This window comes from Ruditapes philippinarum, unplaced genomic scaffold, assembly GCF_026571515.1.
Source record: "Ruditapes philippinarum isolate M1 unplaced genomic scaffold, ASM2657151v2 ctg154_1_1_1_1, whole genome shotgun sequence".
NCBI classification, from domain to species: Eukaryota; Metazoa; Mollusca; class Bivalvia; order Venerida; family Veneridae; genus Ruditapes; species Ruditapes philippinarum.
The window spans coordinates 524667-550612 of NW_026861602.1; the positions used below are offsets into that span (position 1 = coordinate 524667).

The 25946-nt window shown below is 30.3% G+C and overlaps 1 protein-coding gene across 1 annotated transcript; it reads right to left on the reverse strand.

Annotated features, from left to right (window-relative positions):
- Positions 1–343: 343 nt before the first annotated feature.
- On the reverse strand, positions 344–22084 carry LOC132716299 (collagen alpha-1(IX) chain-like; the record flags this gene model as incomplete). The annotated part of the gene is made up of 12 exons (XM_060699546.1): positions 344–1407; positions 1789–1894; positions 2427–2519; positions 2853–2903; positions 8484–8564; positions 9313–9339; positions 10060–10131; positions 10620–10802; positions 11213–11293; positions 11887–11967; positions 12240–12438; positions 22022–22084. Coding segments are annotated over 12 exons (1059 nt in total), but the record flags the coding sequence as incomplete, so codon positions are not given.
- Positions 22085–25946: the final 3862 nt, after the last annotated feature.

The window sequence follows — 25946 nt, forward strand, 5'->3', positions numbered from 1 at the left end:
GTCTGTGAAAACTTTATAATGAACGTGTATGAGTCATGGTAGAGCCTACAATACAGGTTGAAACCTTCTAGATTTACAGAGCACTATGTCCTTTAGTGTAATACTATACTAGTTTTTTATCACAATAAATATACAAAGTGCATATCTAAGTCAATCCTTTACATAAAGCGTATACACTTTGTTAAGTGAAGATAAATTACCAAGTTTCTATTTTCTTTAAGTATAAAACATTTAACATTTGTCCCGTTCTTTCTTAGTTTATACAAATTTATTTTAGTTCGAATGTGTTGGAAGCTATAAGCCTATTGAAACATCCCCGAATCCGTTCCTGGAACCAACAAGTTTGATTCCACGCGGTCTAGATTACTAGTCCGATGCGTTTACCACTCGGCCAGGCCGCCATTCCCATTCTATCTTCATTTTGTTTCTTAGTTTAGCATGGTTCCAAAATGTAAATACGTATAATGTGTTTTCCCAGTTATTTCTCTTCTTAACTCAACATATTTCGTCTATGAGATATTTTATAATTTGTTAAGGTTGTTTTCATTTGCTGCTGTTTGAAAGTCAGACATACTTCCTCTTTTGATATAAATCATGATGTCTAGGATGGTTATGTCTGAAAACTTACATATCTATTTAACTGAACGGGATAGGTTACATGTTTGATTTGATGAAATAATGTAAAGTACCTTTTCTGCAGCATGTTGAATATATTAAAATAAGATTATGGAATTTTGGAAATTACTATACATGTATATAGATAAATACAAAGTATCACAGACATCGCAACTTGCGTTCAACTTCCTTTGATAGAATGTTGAACACGCTCCATTGTTTCATTGCATCGTGAAATCCTAGTCTAAAGATGCTACACATATACATGTTTAATGACTTGCATAAAACAAATATCTTAATTTAACATAACAGTTTTTATTTTACGTGAAATTACTGATCAACTTCTTATTCTGAGTAATATTTTCATGACATCATTTCAACAATACACCGTTAGTTGATAAAACATTTTATAAGCACACAATACTGCATGATATATGCTAAATCACCATTTTATATGAAGATGCAATTTACATAAATTAATATGAATAAAAAAGACTTTCTCAACTAATTGCCGAGAAATCATAAACATCTGAAATGAGCAAAAGAGTATCAAATAACCTTCAATATAACTTATGCACATTGTGCAAGTAATCTCCCAGGAATTCTTGCATTTTTTATAATATTAGTAACAACATTTTCCTTCCGCTTTTTACATGTAAACATCCAATATAAGCATTACTTCTTTCTTTTCTTATTTTTTTTTTCACAAAACTATTTTTTCGTCCTCCTTTCACAATTCTTGTACCGATCGATCCGCAATTCTGTTGTTTTCAGTTATGAAAACTGAAGTTCCTACAAAAAAGAAGAATTATTTCATTTATCTTACAAGATGAAAACGACAATATTTGTATTTTACGGAAATTTTCTAAATCATAAGGGACTGGTTTCTTTAGCAACCAAATTTCGATTTGGTAGCATAAATTATTGTATTTAGCTTGATATTTGTCATGTGTGACAAATTAGGAAAGTAAGACAATTTGCGAGAATAGAAATCGTCATTCTTGAGTCTCAGCTGGAGATAAAGTTGTTCTTAAGGCATGTTTAAAAATATAAATTATTTCAACATAAACTAAGTTTATTAGGTTTGGCAATAAATTAAGCATTTCCCGACAAATCTTTTAGATATTGGAAATCAAGAGTAGACAAGTGTTGTCAGTAGGACACTACGTTTACCTTTGATGTGAGAACAAGTGTAGAAGAAACATGATCATGTATTGTATCAATGAACATATAGTCCTCGAAGCATGGTTGACAGAGTTAGTTCCACTTGATCTTGATCCTAAAATATCAGAGAAAAAGAGTTTTGAAATTATTTTAAAAAATGGCATGAAATCGTCTCTATAGTTGATTCCGTTCAGTTCATTCCGACATAAATCAAGGGGGTTACATCGACTTTATAAAAAATAATTTGCTGCATAAAAAATTAGAAATCTGACAGAAATATTACTACAAATTCAGGTGGATGTGATAAAGCTTGATGATTAAAAGCAAGGATCAAAACGATTTGTTCCGAATAATTACTGCTCTATAGCATATTTTTTTAATTATGTTTATTTAGTATAACAGACCCGTTTCTGTTAACAAGAGTCTAATAACAAATAGCATTTTTTTAATCACTGATATATCTTTTTCTTTTAAGTCATTTTTAAAATTATCAACATAACATTTACTAAACTAGTACTTGAAAAGATTTCATTTGAGCAATATGCTTAGTTCTTTAAATGTTTAGCATAAGAAATATCTTAACATAAAAATGAAGAGTTTACAATATGATTAGAAAATGTCATATCATTATTGCTATCAGCACTTACCACGTGATCCATGACCGGTTGATTGTTTAATTCCATCTTCGTGAGCTTGATAATCTTGTTGCGGTATGTCATTTAGCTGATTGTTGCTACCATCTGGAGAATACAAAATAAGCACAAATATTGTAAACGAAACAAAAAAACATGCAAAAATATCATCTGATCAACAGCAATATCTTCCCCACAAAAATGACCCAAAAACGAAATAAAAAAAACAAGTTTTTTCCTCCAGAAGTGAAAATTAAAAGTGCAACATATTACACAAAATTTACCAGATTGGAACTTTTATCGTAACCTCATGTAAATTAATAAAAACATTACAAGTTATGTTTGTTAGCGCTTTTCTTTCGCCAAGATATCTTGATATATAATTTGTAGTTTATTGTTTGTGTAATCTAATATATTAATTATTGAAAAGTGAAAAGATACCTTTTGGGTCGATGTTAACAACTCGAAATTCCTTTTTCTCTTTTGACCACACTAAAGAAATATAATTCAAATAATTAGAACATAGCAGAATTGTCATTGAATGTTCCTGTATTTGATGTTCATACACGGAACAAGACATACATTTGTGCCTCTTTCCATTACCTTCACATGTTTTTGTTTCTTTATTTTTCTTCATATACCTACTGTTTTTAACTTCTTACACTAATCTGGCATGTATTTACCACTCCATAAATTTCAATCCTTAATCTAAATCTTTATTCTGCTGGTGGCAACTGATTCCACCAAACGCATGCGACCAGTGCAGACCACGATCGACCGGCACATCAGTCAGGACATATTCTAAAATTGTCCTTTACATGTTTTGGCCAAATTGAGAGACAGACAAGTCTATACGATATAGTAAGCGTGATAAGTGGCAATTTGTTAGGTCATCTAAAATGAGCTATTGCTGTATATGTGGATATATATTAAGTTATTCTAGAATATGAATTTACTATTAAAGTAAACAAATGCTCGGCCTATGAAATATCGTAGGTAATGTGATTCAGACCGATACTCAGTGTTATCAATAGGTCGTAGAAGTATCAAAATATTCGTGTTAATCACTAAAATTTTCAACTGGTATTTGACCAAACTACTATATAAATTACACTTTTATATATTTCGTCTTTTCTTAATCTTCCACTTCATACTTTTTTGTCTAGCCTGCGATGGTGGTCGATTCTATGTAGTGTATTTTGTTGTCTTATATTAAGTGTTGTCTGAAAATGACATATTTGTTTTGCTTATTCATATGAACTGTCCCACTGGAAAGTCATAATTTATACGTATGGCTATATATAGTAGGAGAAACATTTAATGTTTATGTATCTTTATTTTAGTGGTTTTTCTCTTGCAGAACATTTTTGTTTTGCAGGAAAATACAGTATATGGAATAAGAGATCCAATGATAACTTCAATCACATTTCGAAAATAACTATCGTACCAAGCTTTTAGAATTCATTGCTTAACTGGAAACAAAATAATTGTAGCAGTGCAATAGTACAAAGAAGCCACAATGAAAATTGGAATTCTGAGAAATTGAATTGCACCGAACCAAAAAAGGAAGAAAAATACATTGTTAAAGGATATAAGCTAAAGCAACGTTGATCAAAGTTTTGTCTTATGTTTTGAATAAACGAGTATTGGTAAACGTCTCGAGTCTACATTAGATAAGCAAATGTAATTTACAAGTTCAGACGTAATTGTTGAGCTTGGTGAATAATTATGCTGATTGCGTTGTCGGGAAAACTGATGTGGTACCGAACTATGCACCTGATGTTCACAAATTTTGACAATCACGAGGAACGCTACATAATTTGTATCATCAGGTGTGCGTTGTCAGTTTCGAAAACAGGCAAAACGATATTTTAGAGGACATTTACATGTATTCTCTTTTATCTTTGAAACTCTTTCTCCATATATAGATTATATTCAACCGAGTCATTTGATAATAAAAACCGTAGGCATGTTATTCTTTTAAAAATGAAAGATAATTCACCGGTAATTGTTTCTAACAATTCCACCTTTCTCAAAAACAAAGGAGTTAAAAGGGTTTTGTGATTGTGTTGTATCACAAAAATGCAGTAAGACCGGGTCTATATTACTTTCTGTGGTGCAATGACGGATATATAAGAAAATAGTTAACCTTTACTTTTAAGTGTAACAAATAAATCTTTAATTTCCTATTGACATTTCGGAAAATAACATTATCCTAATTGTATGTTGATCATATTTTCTCTCCAGGAATAGCCTTAAGGATAGTTTCAATTCATCAGAATTATCTGGGTTGTGGAAGATTATACTGATTATTGACCAGTCTCTAGGGGGATGTTTGTCAGAGTAGCAGACATTGTGCTGGACAATTTCCCGCGAAAATTAGATCATAGTAAGAAGGTGTTACTTTTTCATTTATCAAAGAAACGCCTTCTGTCACTTTTGACAAAGGATAACAAGTGGCATTAACATCCATTTCTAGGTAATATAAACAAATTATGCTGACCCCAATTATGCAACCAGAACCTCAGATAAAATGTAGTACTTTCTTGTTTGTTTTCTTTCTTGTTTAAAAAAAGACTGCACCGAGAGAATTAGAAACTTCATCATGACATTTTCTTTTTACCACAGCATAATCAAATCTTAAGTTCTTATCAAGACATTGTTAAAATATCTCTTTTTATATACTACATGAGCGATGATTTAGCAAATGAAACTCATCCTACATAAATGGAAATTTGAATATCAACATACCCAGTCGGACCGAAATTCAACCATTATCTTAACATGTAAAATAAAAGTAGATGTTAAAAGACTATTATCCTGATGGATCTGAATTAAGAATATAAGTGTGAATGTAAGCGTTATTTACCTACTATGAATGGGAAATTCAGTACTTAGAGCCTTTTATGAATGTGAATTTAATTCCAGCGTTTCAATTACATTATGATCGAGAAATCAAATATCTCGTTACCTCCGTGAACTTGAATTCAAATATGTCCAGGGAATCTGTTAGCATATTAACTACGGTATAGTTAACAGTATAAGTGATATTTAAAAAGGCTATGGTATTAAAGTGGATTGGTCTACAACTGGCACATTTTCCATAAGTATTTCAAATATGTTGATAAATGCATCATTTAGATATTCTTTTAAATTATTACTTGGTAAAAATGTTTATAAAGTTCTTTGTGGTTTAGTATAAATATTTATATGATTGATAATTAAATTTTGATCTAGAACAATTTTATCTGCTACATAAATATATGTTGTATAGATCATATAACTTGCTCTTGCCGACAATATCCATATATAAAACTCTTGTTGTTTGTTATGTCTGATACTAAATATTACCAACATTATAATATATTTTATTATAGATCTTCCGTTATAGAACAATTCACTTTAAGAATGATTGTACTTATAAGAAATGCTGCACATTAGTCTTTTTTTTTCATTTTTCAACTTTAAATCTGGATATTTGTCATGGCCTTTATGGTCACGTGAGCACATTGTATGAGGATGAAGTACACAATTTCGTGACATTTGTATGCTAATACAAAAAGTGTGGCACTTAATTGATAAAAACTTGTGTTTAACAGCTGAAAGTTTTCATTATTCAGAGCTGCACTTTCTCCTGTGAATTAAATCGCCAACAAAGAAAAATTCTAAGATTTCACAAGTGTTTCACGCCAAACGTACAACATAATAAGAAGTGATGATGATACTAATAGTAGTTATAATAACAATAGTATTTATGATAATGATAATATTAGACAACTTTCAGACATCATTTTGTATTCGTTTTAAAATTTGTGTAGAATAATTAAATGTATATTCGAGATACATTGTATTTCAAAATGAGGACGAGACATCTTTATTTTCTCCGCAACATTAACACTATAATAAGATCTCATTACATATTTTCTATGTATGGGTCAAAACAATGAAAGTTTTTTTCAGTGTCTTAAAATTTTGCAGAAGAGAATTCGACATAGACATAACTACATTTCGTTAATCAGTTCAGATATTATATCATATTGATATTATATCAAAGCTATCTTAAAGTATGATGTCAAGAAATAAGCAGACAATTACGCTGTTCTTTATGCAAGAAGACTTGTCAGAAATCAGATATATATTGGTAACCAAAGTCAAATGTTAAGGTCAAAATGTCAACAGTCAAGTGGTAACAGTAACCCATTACTTACTTATGTTTGTCCAAGGCTATACTAGTGGTGCCAATGATAATGGTCACTCAGGTCATTCGATTTCAGTGATGCTAAATGTAGTGTTGCAAAGTTGTATCTGATTATAATACACACGAAGAACTATTGAATTGCCCTGTACATTGCGGGACTTGTCTAAATATATAGTGTAAAAGTTTGCTGAGAAAATGAATGAGCATTGCAAAATGTGTTCTTCTTTTATACTTGTGTCTCTCGTGCATCATGGTTTAAGGTTGCTACAACAAGAAACACAATCAACTTTGACATCGTTCATCAAAAGTTAATAAAGAAATATGTGAGGCATCTCCATGCAGAGACTGTAAAAATAGATTTTCAAATATTTTGACTAATCTCTGAGAACTTAAGAATTGTAATTAAAGGTCCTTTGAAAGAAAATATCAACCCGTTTACATGATTCATGTTTTCAGACATCCAGACACAACATCCCTTGTCTACTTATTTGATATTTGGGTGTTATAGGTGTGACATTAGTTTCCAGGTCATAGTCTATTATTTTATTAGCCAAGAGAAGACTAGCATATTAAATGATCTATCGTCAAAGAGAAATATCATTAACACAGCAACAGAATAAAAATATGAAAAGAAATGTCAAAATAATCATAGGCTTACGGCTAATTAATATTGCAAAAAAATCATTTTGACTAATAGAACGTTGACATTGCTGTGTGAAAAAGTTAACACATATGATAACACTCCTCATGGTCCTGAATATCATTCCAGTACAATGACATACGTAACTTGTATCAACAACAAAATACAGTTCCTGATAAGTTGTAGAAAGAATGAATTCATTTGATCTTGAACAGACTGGTTGCGTATGCATAATGTAAGGATATTGAAATGTCAATTTGGTTCAGACAGAGCCAAAGAATTTACACGGCATACTGCTGTATTATTGAGTTATTGCCAAATAGACGTTACATAAACAGATGGTGTCAAGTTTTGTTCAAACACCTGAATCTAAAGCAAAAAAAGATTAATAGACGAATGAATCATTTGTTAATTTACAGCAATACTTAATATTACCGGCAAAAATATCATTGCTATTTAAACAAGAGTCCGTTGACATGGAAGACACTAACAATTGGACTGTTGACACGGAACATACTACAGATAGGATCTTTTTTGAAAGATAATATCACAAATTGTCAGCAAAACAGAAGATCGGTATACAGGATTTGTTGATGTCATGACTTTTTTCCACCTCTTAACATTGGTACAACCGCCCGTTCATTTATTATTCAGTAAAGCAGCGGTACAGAATTAATGGCTTCAAATGGATCCCATCAATAGGCGTTAAATTCTATAAACGTAGAGCAGTTGAGCGGAAACAATGGGCAAATATAAGCAGACATATAAATAAAATATGGCCTAGACTTTAGTAAATGGATCCACCGCACTTTATATTTAAAGCTTATCCATGTATACAACAAAGCATAGTGATTCCATTCGTTTTTTTCCGTTATTAATTTTGACAAGGACATTTAAAACATAAATAATCAAATCCCTGAAAAGTCTTCTTGCCGAGTAAATGTCTTACAACTTTGTGAATTGTCGTTACAAATTGAATCCAATCAACAGCTGATACTAGTTTTTTATATTTTTAAATCAGTTAGTTCCGTGTTGGTATAACATCATACATGCATTCTGCAAAGTCTTTTCAAATATGATTGAATTTCTTGATTTTAAATATGAAATTTACACCGTGAATCTACCTTTTATACCGGTGTATTTATAAGAAACAAAGGTACATTACATTGTCGTTAATATGTTTATGTTCCATATGAATGATTGTTAGATAAAGAAATGAAATAGTTATGCTTACCATCGCAGTCTCCCTTCTGACCTTTAAGACCCGGAATGCCTGGAGGGCCTATCGGTCCTTGTTCTCCCTTCAAACCAAAACCTAAGATATAAAATGGTTTATATACTATATACTAGTACGTATGTACAAACATGGATTTTACTTTGCCCAAAAATCTTTATGTTGCTCGAACTTCACAATGGATATTCACACTATTACTCGTTATCATTAGTTGAAAAAATTACTTAAAATGTACATCGTTCACTAGATGGTTTAAATGGTATTTCAAAACCATAAATTTCACAATTTCTCACTTAACTGCGCTATCATTTTTATTTGTCGATTTCTGAATCCATTTATAATTCTGAAAATACCGGGTACTTGCTATAAACGTATTAAATACATAATTATATTTTATTTTGTGTGAAACTATAGAGATTTTTATATATCAATTTTTTTTATATAATCATATATACATATTTCATTCAATTAGCGTTATTCAGCGGATAACAATTTTCTCGGACGAAGTCCGTCTGTTATCAGTTTGACTTCCTGTAATATTAACAGGGAAGGACTGAATATAAGAAGAATTTTCATTGGTCATCTAAAAATAACAAACTGAAATCAGTGAATCTCATTGGTCATTCCAAAAAAAAAGTAAATGCATTTCAATTCAATGTTTACAAAATAGATATTGTCTTAGCTACAAAAATCATTATTATGTCATTCTTGTGCAAGCATTGCTAACATTTCTGGTATGTATTGAAAACATGAAATATTATTTCGGCTGAGTATCTTTTTGAAAGATACTTCTTGTTTACGATAGGCATAATTATGCCCTTCAACTTACCGCGATCTCCTTTTTGGCCTGGAATTCCTGTGAACAGAATACAAAAAATAGATTATTATTGGGATAGAGCTCATGGTTATGAAAATAAGGATTGAGAAAATAGTTTACTGAATTTTTTTATATATAGTTAATGAGCAAGCACAATTCTATGATGAAGAAACTAGTGAATTTTAAAAATCTTTAAAACATATGAACAAGCAAAATGTTAAATGTTTGTCTTTGAGTTTAGTACAGGGGCTCATAAACCTTAAACTGTATAATTGTATATTTCGGTGACAGGTCCATGGCATTTCAAAATTGGATAATACATATTTAAACCCCATCTCCTTTTTAAAAGCAATGAAGCAGATTTTACAAAATAGTTGTATTGTTCAAAACCGTCAACTGGTGTTACATCCATCTCTTTTTATTGCTTTGAAAACCCACTTAAATACATGTATGTACATGTATAATCGGTACCATCTTTGTCTGTATGTATCTTTGAAAATTAACTTAATGTCACCTTTATTGTCTCTGCTATTTGTATCTTTGTTAATACATCTAAATAATACATATATCACCTATGTCTATATGCATCTTTTGTAAATTAACTTAAATATTAACTTTATTATCTTTCTCTGTTTGTAACTTTGTCAATCAACTTTAATATTAACTTTATTATCTGTGTCTGTTTTTAACCTTGTAAATCGACACTATGTCACCTTAATGTATGTGTAACTGTGCAAGATGTCTTATTAAGGAATTTACCATCATCTCCTTTGTAACCAGTAAAACCAACTAAACCCCTTTGTCCTTTCTCTCCCTTGTCTCCTTTTTCGCCTGAAGTAAAAAAATAAATAGAATAGACAAAAAATATTGACGATTTTGAGTAGGTTTCATATACATGTACGAGTATTTTCTATTGTTTCAACGGTAACATGTACGATACATTAGTTGTATAAATATATTTATTTATAAATACTTTACCATAAGTGATTTTATGAATCGTTTAGGCTTAGTATCAAATTGATTAAATTCGCTAGAGTGTTGCATGATATAATTATATTCAACTTGTTCAATAAATGAATATTAAACCTACAATGATTCAATATCATCTATGTTTAACAATTTAGTTTATTGCAAAACCTTAGACAAACGTGGTCTGATGCATCTTTGAAATGTAACAGTAAAACCGGAAATTTCGATTGGAAAATGAATGTTGCATTTTTACCAAATTATAACTTTGATACCATTGCCAATTGAACCGTATTAATCATACTTTTTACCATCAATTAAGGTTAAGACATCTTTCTAAACTTGTTACTTACAGATACAGTTAATACCATATCCGGGTGGTCCACGCTCTCCAGTAACCCCAGTTTCGCCCTTGAAGCCCGGTACACCTGGAATACCGTCAACGCCCTTGTTGCCTTTATCACCTTTTGGCCCCTCCTTACCAGTCTTACCACGTCTTCCTTCATCTCCCACATGTCCTTTCACACCTTCAGGACCTAATGTTGTAATTAAATTAAATAATTAGATTGACGGCGCATAAAAAACTTTCTCACAATCTGATTAACAACGTACCGCTTTCGTTTATGTAATTAAGCTGTACAGTCCTCCCTGTATTCTTATTTCAATTACCTCATATTCAGCGTTATATAACTTAATTCAGTGGAAACATTCAAATAGTATAGAAATAAACAAACTTCAATGACTGTTTAGTTTTCAACATTCACACGTGATTGTTACAGAGAAAGAAGGCAGTTTGAAAAAAGAGGTATTTTCTAAACGGCAATCACTTCCAAAATTTTAATTATCAAATAATCAATGTGTGTTTGTTCACAATTATGTATGCTAAACATTTATTTACTTAACACACCGTTTTACATAATAAACGACCAACTGTTTTTATATTTACCTGGATGACCTTGTGGACCGATTGATCCTCTTGCACCAATGGGACCGATATTTCCTTTGTCTCCCTTTGGTCCTGGGTAACCTTTTGTTAAACATGTTTTCTTTTATATATCTTAGACATACTAGACAAATTACATTGCAAATGATTTGAATTTATAACATTTGAACTAACACTTAAACATATCAAAAACGGATACAGTTACTTCTTTAAAACAGAGATAATGCAATAAGGCATTAAAATGAATTTATATATAAAAGGGAGGCGCAATTTTCCGAACATCATAATAATGCTAGAACACTTTCCATGGAAATACTTATGACAGCAAACCCCATCATTACTTACAAAATATTATGGAAAATTTTGTTTTGACAATAACCAAACGCATCTATAAATTACTTATAACATGGTAGAAACATTCAAAAGCATTAGTTAAAATAACATACTATATACATTTATATCAAGTATATATTCTTTTAAGAAACATCTATCTGCTGATGAAAGTATTCATATTTTTAATAACAAACTTTAAAATGAGACAATACTTCGTTTACTAACAACCCTGGTTGCATTTGATTTAAATTTGCGTATTTTTTATCAAAATATTAAGTTTAAATTTATGTCCAATTTAAAGTCTTGAATAAGCAAAACTAATGTATTTTTGTAGCTTTACTCACCAATGTCGCCCTTTTGACCATCAAAACCAATCAGGCCTCTGTCACCCTTTTCGCCTGGCTCACCTTTGTCGCCTGGGGTTCCTGAAGTAAAAATACAACAATAATTTTAAATTAAGCATTTATCGTTCTAACATGTGCTGTCTGTTCATATTACATTTCCATTCTTACTGATTATTTCGTACCAATGGCATTGTATAATGGAAGGCATAATGCATTAAATAGTACGTTTAGCATTCTTTGCGCAATACACGTTTCCGTTGTAAGCAGCTTTAATGGTAAATATTGAAACATCATGAAATTATTTTGTTTAAGAAAAAAATAAAATTAACAAATTCTGAATTGTTTAAACATACCGGCGATGCCATCAAAACCAAATCTTCCGGGAGGTCCTCTTTCACCTGGTTGTCCTTGGTCTCCTTTTGGTCCTTGTGGTCCAGGGGGACCCGGGGGACCACGATCGACAGGAACACCTGGAGGTCCTGGTGGACCACGAGCAGATCTTGAATCACAAAGATTGTAAAAACTTCTACAATAATCATGAATAGATGCCGCCTGGAAAGAGAATGAGACATATTGTGAATTTCTAAGCTATTGATTTCTTGGCACTTTTGTATCTGTTTATCATTTAAGTGTCAGTTTCTCTTAGTTTAATTGCTCGTTTATTAGTTATTTAGTTCATCATCCCTTTATTAAGATTTTAGTAATTGAGTATATAAGGTTATATAATGTAAATTGAAAATTATTTACTATTAACTGAATATGTCAAACCTATATCATCTGCTGACATATTTATAAATAATTTATAAACAATTTCTAATTAGATTGGACAAATTTGGTGAAAATGTTATGAACAATTCTACATAACAAGATTGGCTTCAAAATGTTGCAGCGTGGCGATTGGAGAAACTATATAGTTACAAATATGTTGGTGGTCATTTTGCAAACACTAGTAGTGGGATAATAAAGTTTCTAATTATAATCGAGGCGATTAAGTAAATGACTTGAACATTTCTATTTTAACAATTGTGCAGTTCGTCGAATAGGTAAGAGGCAACTTTGTGAACAGTGGTATTGGAAATGAAAACGTGGAAAAGGATTTTACAGTCAGTTCAAAATGAGCGGTTTATATAAATACTTCAGTCCAAGTTTTCAAAATCTATCTTAAGAAAAAAATGTATAATTGATATGTTTAAAGCTTTTCTTATCGTAAACATCAACTAAGCCTAAGGCCTAATCCGAACCATTTTTACGAGAAAAAAACAACAACAAAATTACCACAAAATAGTTAAAGATACAGCGTTTGCACAATGACATCCACTTTACAGTTGTTTAATTGAACATATAAATTTCAAACAGTGTTCTCACGAGCACGTTCTTTGTTTTCTTTTATTTTGTACAATTTTTCTAATGAAAATGTGATTTTGACATCTTTACGTACAAAACCGTACGTTCTGAACACTTGAGACGACCGATCGATTTGCCGACACATCCTAAATCTTTATTAGGGCTTCGAGGAACAGATGATTTAGTTACTACAAAACACTGAGTCTATTCTCAAGTTCTTTATCAAACAGGATTGTCTATATTCTAACTTTGACACTTTGATATCTAGGTTTTCCTTTTCAATTACTTGTAAAATAGTTACAAGAAAACAGATTTTTGTAAACATGATTTATAAAGAGTATAAAGCTACATTTTCGCTGCGTGAGAATTGTAAAATTATCGTTTATAATGATAACAAAATACCTAGATCATTTTCTTTATTGAAATCGGGTGGCGAATCCATTAAATCATCACAAACAAAAAAGACTAAAATAGCAGCAGAATGTTTTTATTATATACAATATTCACGTACATTTCATTACACAGAAATTCTATGTTACAAATCTTTTAAGAAATTACCATATGGGTAGGAAAACAACATAATCTTACTGTTTTAAATTATTATACAATATTTAATAATATATAGCTTTTTGTTCTTTAAAATTTGTTTGAAATAAGATGATTTCATTGATTTCAGTTTATTATGTACGTAAGAAACATGACTGAATATGCTTTTTATCATTCAAAATAATGTGCTTCTTAAATTAAATATTATAATAAAATAACATGAAATTTTACTGACTTTGGAATATCAAGCATGCATGAAGCAATATACATACTGCATAGAAGAATATACATGTATATATTAATGTAGCATATATTGTAATTTACTATAAACTCAGTCTGATAGAAATCAGTTTTAATGTGGATGATAGCTTCAGTAAGAAGGCCACAATATGATTAACTAACTGGTATAGGGAGACTGTGCTCGGATAGTCATCTGTGCATTATACCAGCAACTAGATGGTGGGTTGCATTGAACAGATAGGGAAATCAATTTTAATTTTAAATGATTTAGTCTAGACATAATTATCTCTCTGTTAAAACAGATTGTTTGAAAACCGTTAATACTATAATAAAGATGTACACGAGAAACGCATTACAGCCACACCAAAATCAATATTAATTTTGTTTGTTATATTTCCGAAACACATAAATCTATCAAAATTGCACAAATTATTTGCACAAGTAATTTACTCTAAGATTAACTCAACTAAAGCATGTGAAAACCCCATTTACATCATAAACATTTACCATTAAACTATATTTATATGTCCCACAGATATTTCTATATTGTATTTATTTCAATTACTTCATGGGAAGATTTAAATGTGTATGACATCGTAAATTGTTTCATATGGAAACTGAAAGATATCGAGATCATCATAAATTGTTGAAAGAAAAAAATGGGAAACAACACCACCATTGAGAATAGTTTTTCTTTGACTTGAAAAATTGCAAACGTCGCATTTTAGAAAATTGTACCCGAGGATAACGTTATAAAACAAAGACGTTTTCTACCAACATTATTTTGAACATTGCAAGCGTTTGCCATATTGTCTTTTCGAGACATAGTTTTTAACAAAGGTTTATAAGTCAGGAGCTGTGAAATAAATCGGAACAAATAGAATAAAGCGCAGAATTTATGACTTCGTTATCAATTTGCAAACAACTTCTAATTAAAACGTGTTTTAAATTTCATATGAAACCACTCGTCTACAATTCGATAAAAAAATCTTCATTTTTTAACAAAGCATTTTCCTTATTAAACGTACCAGTAACTAATCGGCTATTTAGAACTGATTTTGCATTTAACAATTATAGGTTTATCCTCCTACAATTATTTAGGAAATGCGACGTTTTGCATATTTTGTACTTTTCGGGAAGACATAGGTCTATTTTTACTCGGAAGGTCTTTTTAAGTCAGGAGCTGTGAAATACAACGACCACAAAGTAGTAATTCAAGCGTCAGAATTGTATGAACTGTCCCCGTTATCAATTTTCCCGCAAAAGACCAACTTCTAATTAAAAACGGTTTCGTAATGTTCAAGATCAGTTATCACGGATAAATTTAGCCCCACCCGAAGATCAAACCGGCGGGTTTATTCACTACCTATTGAGCTTAGTCGATGAGCTTCGTAATACCCCTATCTAAAACGAGAATATTTTAGCAAATTTCAATCTTTTTTAGTCGTGAAATGTTATTTTGTTTATAAGGTTTATTTTCAATATCTCTTCTCTTGAATTTAAAAATATATTTTGGCAATATGTAGGGAAAGCTATTAGTTTTAGTCTGCAATGTCTTTCTGTAACAAATATATTTCAGTACATCTCTAAATGTGTTACTGGCAATCCAATAAGGAATTGAGAAAAGTCTCGGTAAATTGAAAAGTCAACGAAATGAAGATTTGAGAGCTTTCTTTGAAAGACGAAACACAGTGACATTGTTCGTGACAAATTTAGAAAAAACATCTCACAAATATCTAGTAAAATCTGCTAGACATTAAATTCAATCAAATTGACTAAAATCTAGAGGAACAATTCCAAGTAAGTTCCCCCTTGAGTAGACATATGTCATTTAAATGCATGCTGAAACGTTAAATATCGCTCCTCATTGTCCTAATCAAATAAGTAAAGCCTTTTATTTCCTACCATTTGGGGACTTGTTACAGTATAGCATTCCTTAGAGTCCAGTAAACTTTTACTACATGTCTTGTCTGACAATTTTGATACAAGTTAACATGACATATTGCCTCCATAATTTAAAATTATGTGAAGCCGTATAAATTTATCATGATGCCACAGTGTCGTAGAATGATATGCTGTTTGGTACAATTGAATGATGAAATATGAATATCGCTTCAACAAATGACATAAGAAATGTTACCTCTTCGTTAGAATTTTATGAACATACTCAGACAGTCTTTCAATTTTTACACTTCTCCTTCAATTCTTCAGTTATTGGCACATTTCCTATTTCGTCTATTACAAGAATACGGGATTTGTAGTTTTAATGGTGGTTTGTTTTGTTATATTCTGCACTGTGATTTAAAAGTTGTAAGATTGGTTTTCATAAAAAAAGGAAATCTTGCATGACTTAGTTTCAAGTATTATCTCACTTTGTTCATGTGGTGATTTTCCAGCTGCATAACTAAAACGAGACCATCTGTAATCATTAAAGTTATATTGAATGTACAAATAAGGACAACCAGCCTAAAGTTCAATACCATATACAAGATATTAAATTATGAAATATTTTATAGAAAAGATGAAAATAATTTAAACAACAGATGAGCTCGGTTTTTACAGAAATACTCATTAAGTTCAAAGTTTTTTATGGTTCGTGTGCTCATTTTTCCTGAAGACCTAATTAATGTACAAGAAGTTATGCCCCTGAGCTTTTGTTAATACAACTATCTAAGGCATTCTCCGAATAAATACATTATTATAAAAAATTCATGACTTCTGTTTTAAGGTTCGCATGTTTAGTTTATTGATTAGTATATATTTATTACGTGACGGATTGACATCAACGTCCTTTTAATAGTATTACCGGCACTGAATTCACTGGTAGCCTTGATGAGCTTTACTCTCTCAACTGCGAAATTATATTTCTATCGTTCAGAAATAAACCATTCAATTAAACCACCCTTTAAACTGTTTTATTACCTTTTTAACTGGATAAGATTAAATGAAAATCTCACACTTTGAACTTGAGTTCTACAAAAAAATGGTGGCATAATACCCATACGAGATTAAATATTGAGTGTACGGGTAAACATCAAATTAATTGTATATTTAGCCATAATTGTTTTCAGTTTCATTTTTCTACTTTGCATGAATAATTGATTTTAATGGTACTGAAATTTCCGTAATGCTCATTGGAAATTATAGGTAATGTTCAACTTCTAGTTACTAAAGGAGTGAGGGAGTCGTCTATGATATAGACAAATTTTAGTATTTAATTAAGGTATTCGCCTCTTTCAATTATTACTCAATCACTATCAGGAAAGATAATCTTTGGAAATATAATATACAACATGTATTATTCACCTTAATTTCACAGTAGAAATTGAACATAGTTTTACTTTTAGAATACGTTCAGAATTGTACTATTGTAGGAATTATCTGTGTGTTTAAGTGTATAAAGCTATACATCTGATTCAAAAGTGGTTTTCTAATCTTTAAAAAGAATATTTCCAGAAAGAAAAATGTTTGTATATTTTAGATTTTCTTATGAATGGGACGTGCAGAAAATCAAATCAGAAACCGTCATAAATAAACAGCATAATAATTTGCTACGGGAAATTTTATTTACTTAACATACACTATTAACCTGTGTTAAATAACAATGTATTTACCTTTCACAGTAGACATTATTAACAAAATTTAAACATATGCATGTGTTTTGCTAACACTTAAATATATTTCAGTAAAGGATTAGATAAAATTTCAAACTACCTATTATATATAGAGATTAGGAAATGAAACGTATTAAGTTGGAAAAGAAGTTAAAAATGATATAAGAACAATGTCACTTAATAACTAAATGAAGTAAAAAATAACATTATTTGTTTAACCTCATGTAAACATTTTAATGATATGCAGTGACTTTGGTGTGATAAGCTCTCTATTTTACTTGTGTGTGAATTGTTATTTCCAGACGTCAGGATCGTAAAATAACAGAAATGTTTGGATCATACAAATGATCTTTAAGATGTACCCTCTTATGTTTAACAGACACTATTGATATGTTGATGATAATTATTCTAGATCCTAATTATAGTATAAAGTCTTTATTTGAACTTTGTAACAGTTTCTTTTTTATTCATTAAGCTCAAATTATTACAATAGTCTTTAAGTCTTGTTCATTTTTGATGGAAACTGCCGAATATTCAAATTATGAATATTACCAATATTCCAGATTGTATATTTTGATGTCAAAGTAAAGTGAATTGACAGAAAGAATTAGACTCATACGGCAAAATCTCACTATTTTTATATGTATTCCATGTTCAGTAAACTAAATATAATTTGCTTAAAATTTTCTTCTGCTATTTTAAGACGTTGATATTTTTGTCAGATCGTATTTCAAATGTGAAGATGAAAGCGAGCGCTGTTAGAATGGTATGGGGCTAGTATACTAATTACAGAACAGAACATGATCTTGTCATCTCCAATACCGAGCTCTGTTCAATGTCTACTAGATTATTTATATGTCAGACAATAATTGATCATGGGAAGGTAATGGATCACTTTCTACATGAATACGTAGAGGGTAGGCCAAAAACAAATGACTTATTTGTTGATTTACAGTCAAGAGTCTATTTCTTAATTATTGACATAACAATCGTGGGTTTGAAACGTACGTGGCGGTTTTAAAAGTTATTTATTAGTTTTAAATATTTCTTCATGTTAACCATGACTGGCGAACATAATATATCTGCCATCTGCCAGTTTCAGAATGAAATATCGTTTTGTTATTCACAAAATGTACGAGTTTTCTGCAAAAATGAAAGTTAAAGAAGCACTTACGAATAACAAAAACAAAGCTTATAAATAAAGATGATTTACAGCCAATGTTTTTATCAAATCGTTTTCCTTTTTTTTACTGTTTATAAGTGTAACTACTTTCCACATCGAACGTTTTTTTCTTCACTTTTATAACTATGCTACAATTTAGAAAGGTGTAGTAATTCTAACGTGCGCTCATACTTTGGTTACGTTTTCCCTAAGCTCAAATTTGTAAAATGCATTTGATGTGAATGCATAAGAGAAACGAAATATGAACAGTGATCAATAAAAGTTGTCTTGAAGTTATTTCCTTATATTCTATTGTTATTTATTAGTCTTCTGGGAAGTTAAAAGAGAAGTTACTTCTAGATTGTCTCTCTCTCATCAAAGGTTATTTGAAATGAATTATAAATAAGCGCCTAATTAACCTAATTCAAGCGACACGGCAAGAGTATAAACATGTTTCACGCAGATAGTCAATAAAAAGAATATAGAAGAGGTGACAGTGAAAAGAAACATGATGAGTTATCAACTGATAATAACACATTTTCCATAAAGATATGTAACAAAATCTGAGATTATTTTGTCAAACATCAATTATATATGTATAACAACCAGACTTCTTTTTAAAGTTATAACAAAACACTCGCTAAATATAATCGGTTAGTTAAAAATAGTTGTTCAAATTGTTGCCATACAAATAAAGTGATTATGATATTTATACGAGTAAGTAATAACGCGGTGTATATAAATATAAAGTGTGTTATAACGTCAACATAATGTTTTAATCGTGAGTAAACACCTTACTTTCAATATATACAAAAATGTACTACACATTTTACAAATTGACTGTTATTATATATAGCTTTTATATGTTTTTATATAAAATTCTAAAATGTGATTCTAAATTGAATTTACCGTGTCTTTCCTGTTAGTTTGTTAAGCTTTCTATTTACGGTCATTGGCGTTGTTTCCGGAAAACAATTAGCCATAAAACTTGACCGTGCAGCGAGACACATTAAGAACTAGGTAACTGAATCTACTAAATGCGCTGGTCATATATCTGTTTTATTCGTCCATACGTCAACATTTCAAGGTATAGTGTACGCTTTCATTGATGCATTTTCTGATTATCTTTTGCACTCGTACAGCTTTATTTAATACTTTTAAATTGATGCAAATAAAGTTCATGCCACATTTCCAGTATCCGTTTCTGACACATCAATATATCTATAAAATACAATTTTAATATAACACTAATTTAAAAATGATACTGCTTCTTAGGAAACAGTTAATAAGTACTGTTTTTGAATTTTAAATAATAGTATTATATGTTGTACTGAATGAAAGGCATCTACATGTGTATAGTAAAGAAATTGTTTCTCTAGGAGAAAAAAAGCAAACTGTAAATATATGCATTTAGGATAACTATGAAAATCGTTTGTGTCCCAAGAATGTTTCCAATTAAACATTCTGTAGTTTTATTGACAACGTCTTCAGAAGATTATTAAAACTATATTTTGATCCAAAATGTAATGAGGTATTTTATTAAAAGAGTCATTCCCCAAGCAATATTCAAATCTTATTTTTTCATATTTCTAAATAAGAAGAATAGAATATTTTACTTTCACATTCTAAGTTAATTAAATGCATTTGTGTGCTTAGACTCAACAAAAAAATAAATCAGCAAGACAGAAATATATAATACAATCATATGCCTGACGAATAATGCTTGCAACTTACTGCAGATTCCGTAAACCAAAACAGCTAATTAGTTAGGAGATAGTAGTAAAATTACCTTACATGTCAAAACTTGTTACTTGCGACAAAACATGCTGGTTATATTTTATAGCGACGCGAGTCTGTTTTTAATTAACTTTGAGAAAACGATGGATCAAGTGTGAACTAAGCAGCTTGTCAGAAATCAGATTATAAGTGTCATACCAGATCTGATGTTGATCCACGCAGCAAGTTTTAACAGTTGTAGAGAAACAAAACGAGTACAATATGTGTCTCCGAAAACTATTTGTGCTGATATCTAGAAAATTAGAAGTTTATAAAGAAATTAAAACTGATTTTGGTTATGAAAAATATCTTAGTATTATAACAAATGATAAACATAGAAAATCCCTTTCAAGATTTAGATGTTCGGCTCATAGATTAGATATAGAGGAAGGTCGCTTCAGAAATATCGATAGAAACAATAGATTATGTGTGAAATGTAATATGAAAGTGGTTGAAAATGAGTATCATCTGTTATTGATATGTCCATATTATTCTGATTTAAGAGCACTTTATTTACCAAGATACTATTATACTTGGCCAAATATAAACAAATTTAAAAGTATAATGACTGCTTCTTCCAAAAACGTTATTATAAAATTAGCTAAATATATTCACTTATCATTTGAAAAAAGAAATACTGTCTAGTTTTCTGTTAATATTTTTTTCTTTATTTACAAACAGTATTAATTTGAAAATCAATGTTGTTCTTTGTGTTTCACTGTTATTTGCCTGTAATTATATAGCTATGTTAAATCCATCACCATACTTTTCTGTACTTAAATATTATGTATGTTTTGTACATGTATTTATTACAAAATTTGTAATTGTATATGCAATGTTTTATGTTAAATTATAAACCGCCATTCATATAACTTGGCGATGAACGTGTAAAATGTTTATGCCAATAAACTATTTGACTTGATAATTTTTTAAGATATATATCAACAAAATTTTAGTTAAACTGATAAATATTTGAAATATTGAAAAATAATCTGTATTTGAACTAAATTTGAAATATACTTCATTTCAGTTAAACTGATAAAAATCTGAAATATTGAAAAATAATCTGTATTTGAACTAAATTTGAAATATACTTCATTTGATATTTATAAAATGAACATATGAGGGATTGGAACCAAAAAGCAACAAAGAAAGTATAGAATTCCATATCATTACTATAAGTATTTTGTCGGAAGATGGATATTGAGAAAAGAAAAATAATTCACTAAATGGTAAGTTATTGCTTATATCCGTAGAACGTCTGCAACCATATTCATGGAGACTCCTACCTCAAAGTACTGTCTCTCAGTCCAAATGGACAATAAACAATATTTAAACCTCGTGAAAAAATGAATTAGTAGTGTATGACATAAAAGTTCGTGATTGCAAAAAAAATAAATAAATAAAGTAAAGCACAGGGCGTCGAGTACATACATTTGTATGCGCGACCCACCTTTAAAAGATATGACCCGGTATAGGAATCTCCTGCATGAATATTTTTGTCTTTGTTTCCTACCTAAAATATATAACATTTAGAAAATTAATTTATAATCTTTTGGCAAAAAAATGTTATGTGACTAGCCCTTGCTGAAAATCATTTGTTCGCGGTAATACTAACTTTTCAATTCGGTCGTTTACGCCTGGAAACATGTTTGGTCGTATACGCAAGTAAACATGCTTTTAAAAAGACAAACCGGTACAGTATGACACGTGAAAGAGGTCAACCACACCGCACACAATAACAAAACAGAAGCACTATTTGTCGAGACAGAGACTTGTGCTATAAGTATAAGAAAAAGAATAAAAGTCGAACGTAGAAGTTAGTGAGAGTACATTGTTGCTTATTGAATAACAATATATAAGAGAATTATCCAGATATCTTGCAGAAGTCGGATGGTTCTATTTATGGATTTACGGAGGGATTAAGTCAAAATTTCTCGCTAACCAATAAATAACATTTACGATGTAACTTAAAATTCCAATTAAAGCATGAAGCAATTCACTTACGTCGACATGTAATTTACCTTTGTTATTATTATTTAACATCCAAGATATGAGATATACATACCTGATCGAAGCTTTTTTTCTACGATACTAATACAAAAAATGGGTCAAAGACAGAAAAGGCCGGGTTGCATTTGTATACCAAATAGCATGATACTGTGATGCTACAAAAAAATTTACCACTGACTATAAATTTCGAAAATTTAACTAAGTCGGTAAACAGGAAGTGGATGAGCAAAAGACCTCAAATTAAATCCCACGGTATGGGACCACATGTCAATGCTGTATGCCAAATATCAAGAAGCTGTGATAAGAAGTTGCTGAGAAAACTGTTACGAAAATTTCCTATCATTGACCATTAATGTCATATATTTAACTAAGTCGGTGAACAGGAAGAGGATGAGTGACAGACCTGAAATGTAATCTCACGGTATAGGACCACATGTCAACGCTGTATGCTAAATATTAAGAGGCTGCGATAAGTAGTTGCTGAGAAAACTGTTACGAAAAGTTTTCCCCGCCCGCCGCCCGACATTCACCATACTATAACCCAAGTTTGCTCCAGTGCAACCCGGCCAAATGTAAATGTAAATCGCCTGAACAGCAGCAAAGGTTACATGGCTTCAAAAAAGCCGTCGCCGACCATAAAAGTACGGATTTTATCTTCATATTTTACGTTTTTAGGTGTGATGCCTTTTATTTTATCTAGAATGGCAAATTTACAACGTTTCAAATGTGTATAAAAGACGTTTTGGATCTTCAATGTCTATCAACTCACTACATTTACAGTTGGTGTTAAGTTGATGGGAATTATTTAGATTTCAAGAAAAAAAAACTTTTCTCCGTTCGTTTATTGAATTAGTTGTCTTGAATGTCTTTAACATGTGAGAACGTTTTCTTCTTCTCTTGAACAAAACTTTCCATTATAAAACTGGCTTGGGGATAAATAATCCATTCCTACTGCATTGTAACTAGCCTTCAAATTTTATTTTGTTTGCATGTAATGGGAAAATATGCAATTTTTGTTCCGAGACATATTTGAATTTTTATGACAAATTGTTTAAAAGAATCTTCAGCTATTATGATGTATAAAGACACAATTACACATGCTTTGCCAACAGTTCAAGCTGAATATCTCTTTCGGGTTTAATAAGATTAAAATAAATGATGGAACGCGAAAGTGAAACAATCAATTCGAGCTGTTAAAAATAGAAGAAAGGATGAAAAAGATGAAAAGCGTTAATAATTACCATGCATGTAATTACATCTACTAATTACTGCATATCTGTCTGTCTAAGTAAAGAAAGAGCACCAGTTAAGTCAATTATTATTTGTAAAGGAACAAAAACTTATAATTTGTAATTTTATTTGACACTCGGATATCTGGAAAACCTAATTACGACCACGTAAACATCACAAGCTTTTTTATGTCTTTTTCACCTGGACGGCAATAAAATCCTTCAGGTGAAATATATATTTGCCTAGATTTTAGTGCTAGTTTTATTGTCGTAAATATTGTATTGCTCACGATATAGTATACAGCATGAAATATTTCCGCGGTAAATAAACATATTTGTCTATCATAATGCACAGTATAGTTGATGTAAATATTTTGTTCTTACACTGCATTTATGGGATTGGAGACGTTTTTTTTTTACTTTAAAAGGTCATTTTCTTTCTGGAATTTTGAAATTACATAATCTAGCAACACGCACGTACCAAAGACTAAACGAGTAGGACGGTTAAAAACGTTTTCATCTTTTTTGTTTGCTATCATTTTACATGTGCGAATTAGATGATCTTGATCAAAGGTATTTCAGTAAAGTGGCATTCTCTACGATTGGAGATTGTTTGATTAAATATAATACATGAGAACTTTTTACTATCAGAACTTAATACTTGTCAATGTTTGCTAACAATACGATTTTTTTCTCATTACAGAATAGTGCCACTTATTGTTTAGGGTTGTGAGTATTGCGAACTGAATATCGTATAAATCATAATCGCCTTATTTTGCAGATGAATAAATGTGTTTTGATAAACTATTAAATGTTTTGATTATTATTAATGAGTGAGGTTTAATATTCGTTACTAATCATTGCTTACATAAATGGTATGTTTGTTTAATGCCAAACTTGATATGCTAACTGAAATAAATGCACTTGCCAATACGACTAAGACCGTCTTTGTAAGGTGCAATCTCTATTACTTGAGTAAAATAACATTTCTGGATCTGACATTCCCATCCAAATCTTTTTTAATCTAAGTTAAGCATATTCCAGATGGAAATCATCATTTTTTTCTTATTTCCGTAATAAGAGAATAAGCTAGAAATTAACAATCGATCTACGAGTGTTTCTTCTTGTATACGTGTATTAACACAACTTGATTAAACAATTTACATGTTCTCTTCTGTTAGAGTTTGTTTATTTCTTATTTGCCTTTTTGCGACATGCTTGTGTTATATAATTACTTGGTATTTTTTTTTATTTCAGGTTTACTTCATTTGAAGTATTGAAACATCTAAGAGTTTTTCTTATTTAAAATAATAGAGGTATTTCAATAGAAATTCTCTATGTGTATTCTTTACGCTTTGTAAAAACTCACTAGCTGTCTAGGGCATTTTTTACAGAATAAAATGTATTTTGTTTGTGTAAATTTAGAAGTATCAACAAACAATCCATTAATAGTTACAAACATTATAAGTTACAAAGACATGTGACATTTATCACGAAACTAGTTCTTCTTGATATTAATTTGAAATAACTTTAGTTAAACAACACTTGAATAAACTGAAACTTTACTTTTACAAACTGTTGTCTGATGACTTTTATTAATGATATTATAATCAGATAATTGTAATATTCAAGTTCCGTAAAACTCACTGTTTTACTACAAACAAACATCTATTTCTATGACCAAATAATAGAATGAAACGAATTGAAACAATATCTTCCAAAACATGCATCTTGTCTAGCTAAAATTATTGCCAGAAAATAACGGATAGCGGATCACTGCTCTCATTCATCTTTTTGACTGATCGTGTAAGATATAAATAAATTATTTATCCCCTTACCAACTTCATATATCTTTTGTAGCATTTTCTACCTAGTACCAGAGATAGGGGCCATTTATTTCAAATGTGTGTCCAAAAGTATAATTAGTCTCATTTAAAAGCAAAATAAGTACAGATTCCAAAAATCCATTTCTTAAAAATATCCTCTTTTACAATCACCGGAAATCCAAGATGGCCGCCAAGATGGCCGCCAAGTTTTAAGAAATCACCCTGTATAATAAAAATATATATTTCTGAGTGTATCTTTTGATATCTAATATTGTTTTATTACTGCAAATGATAGAATGTATATTATTTT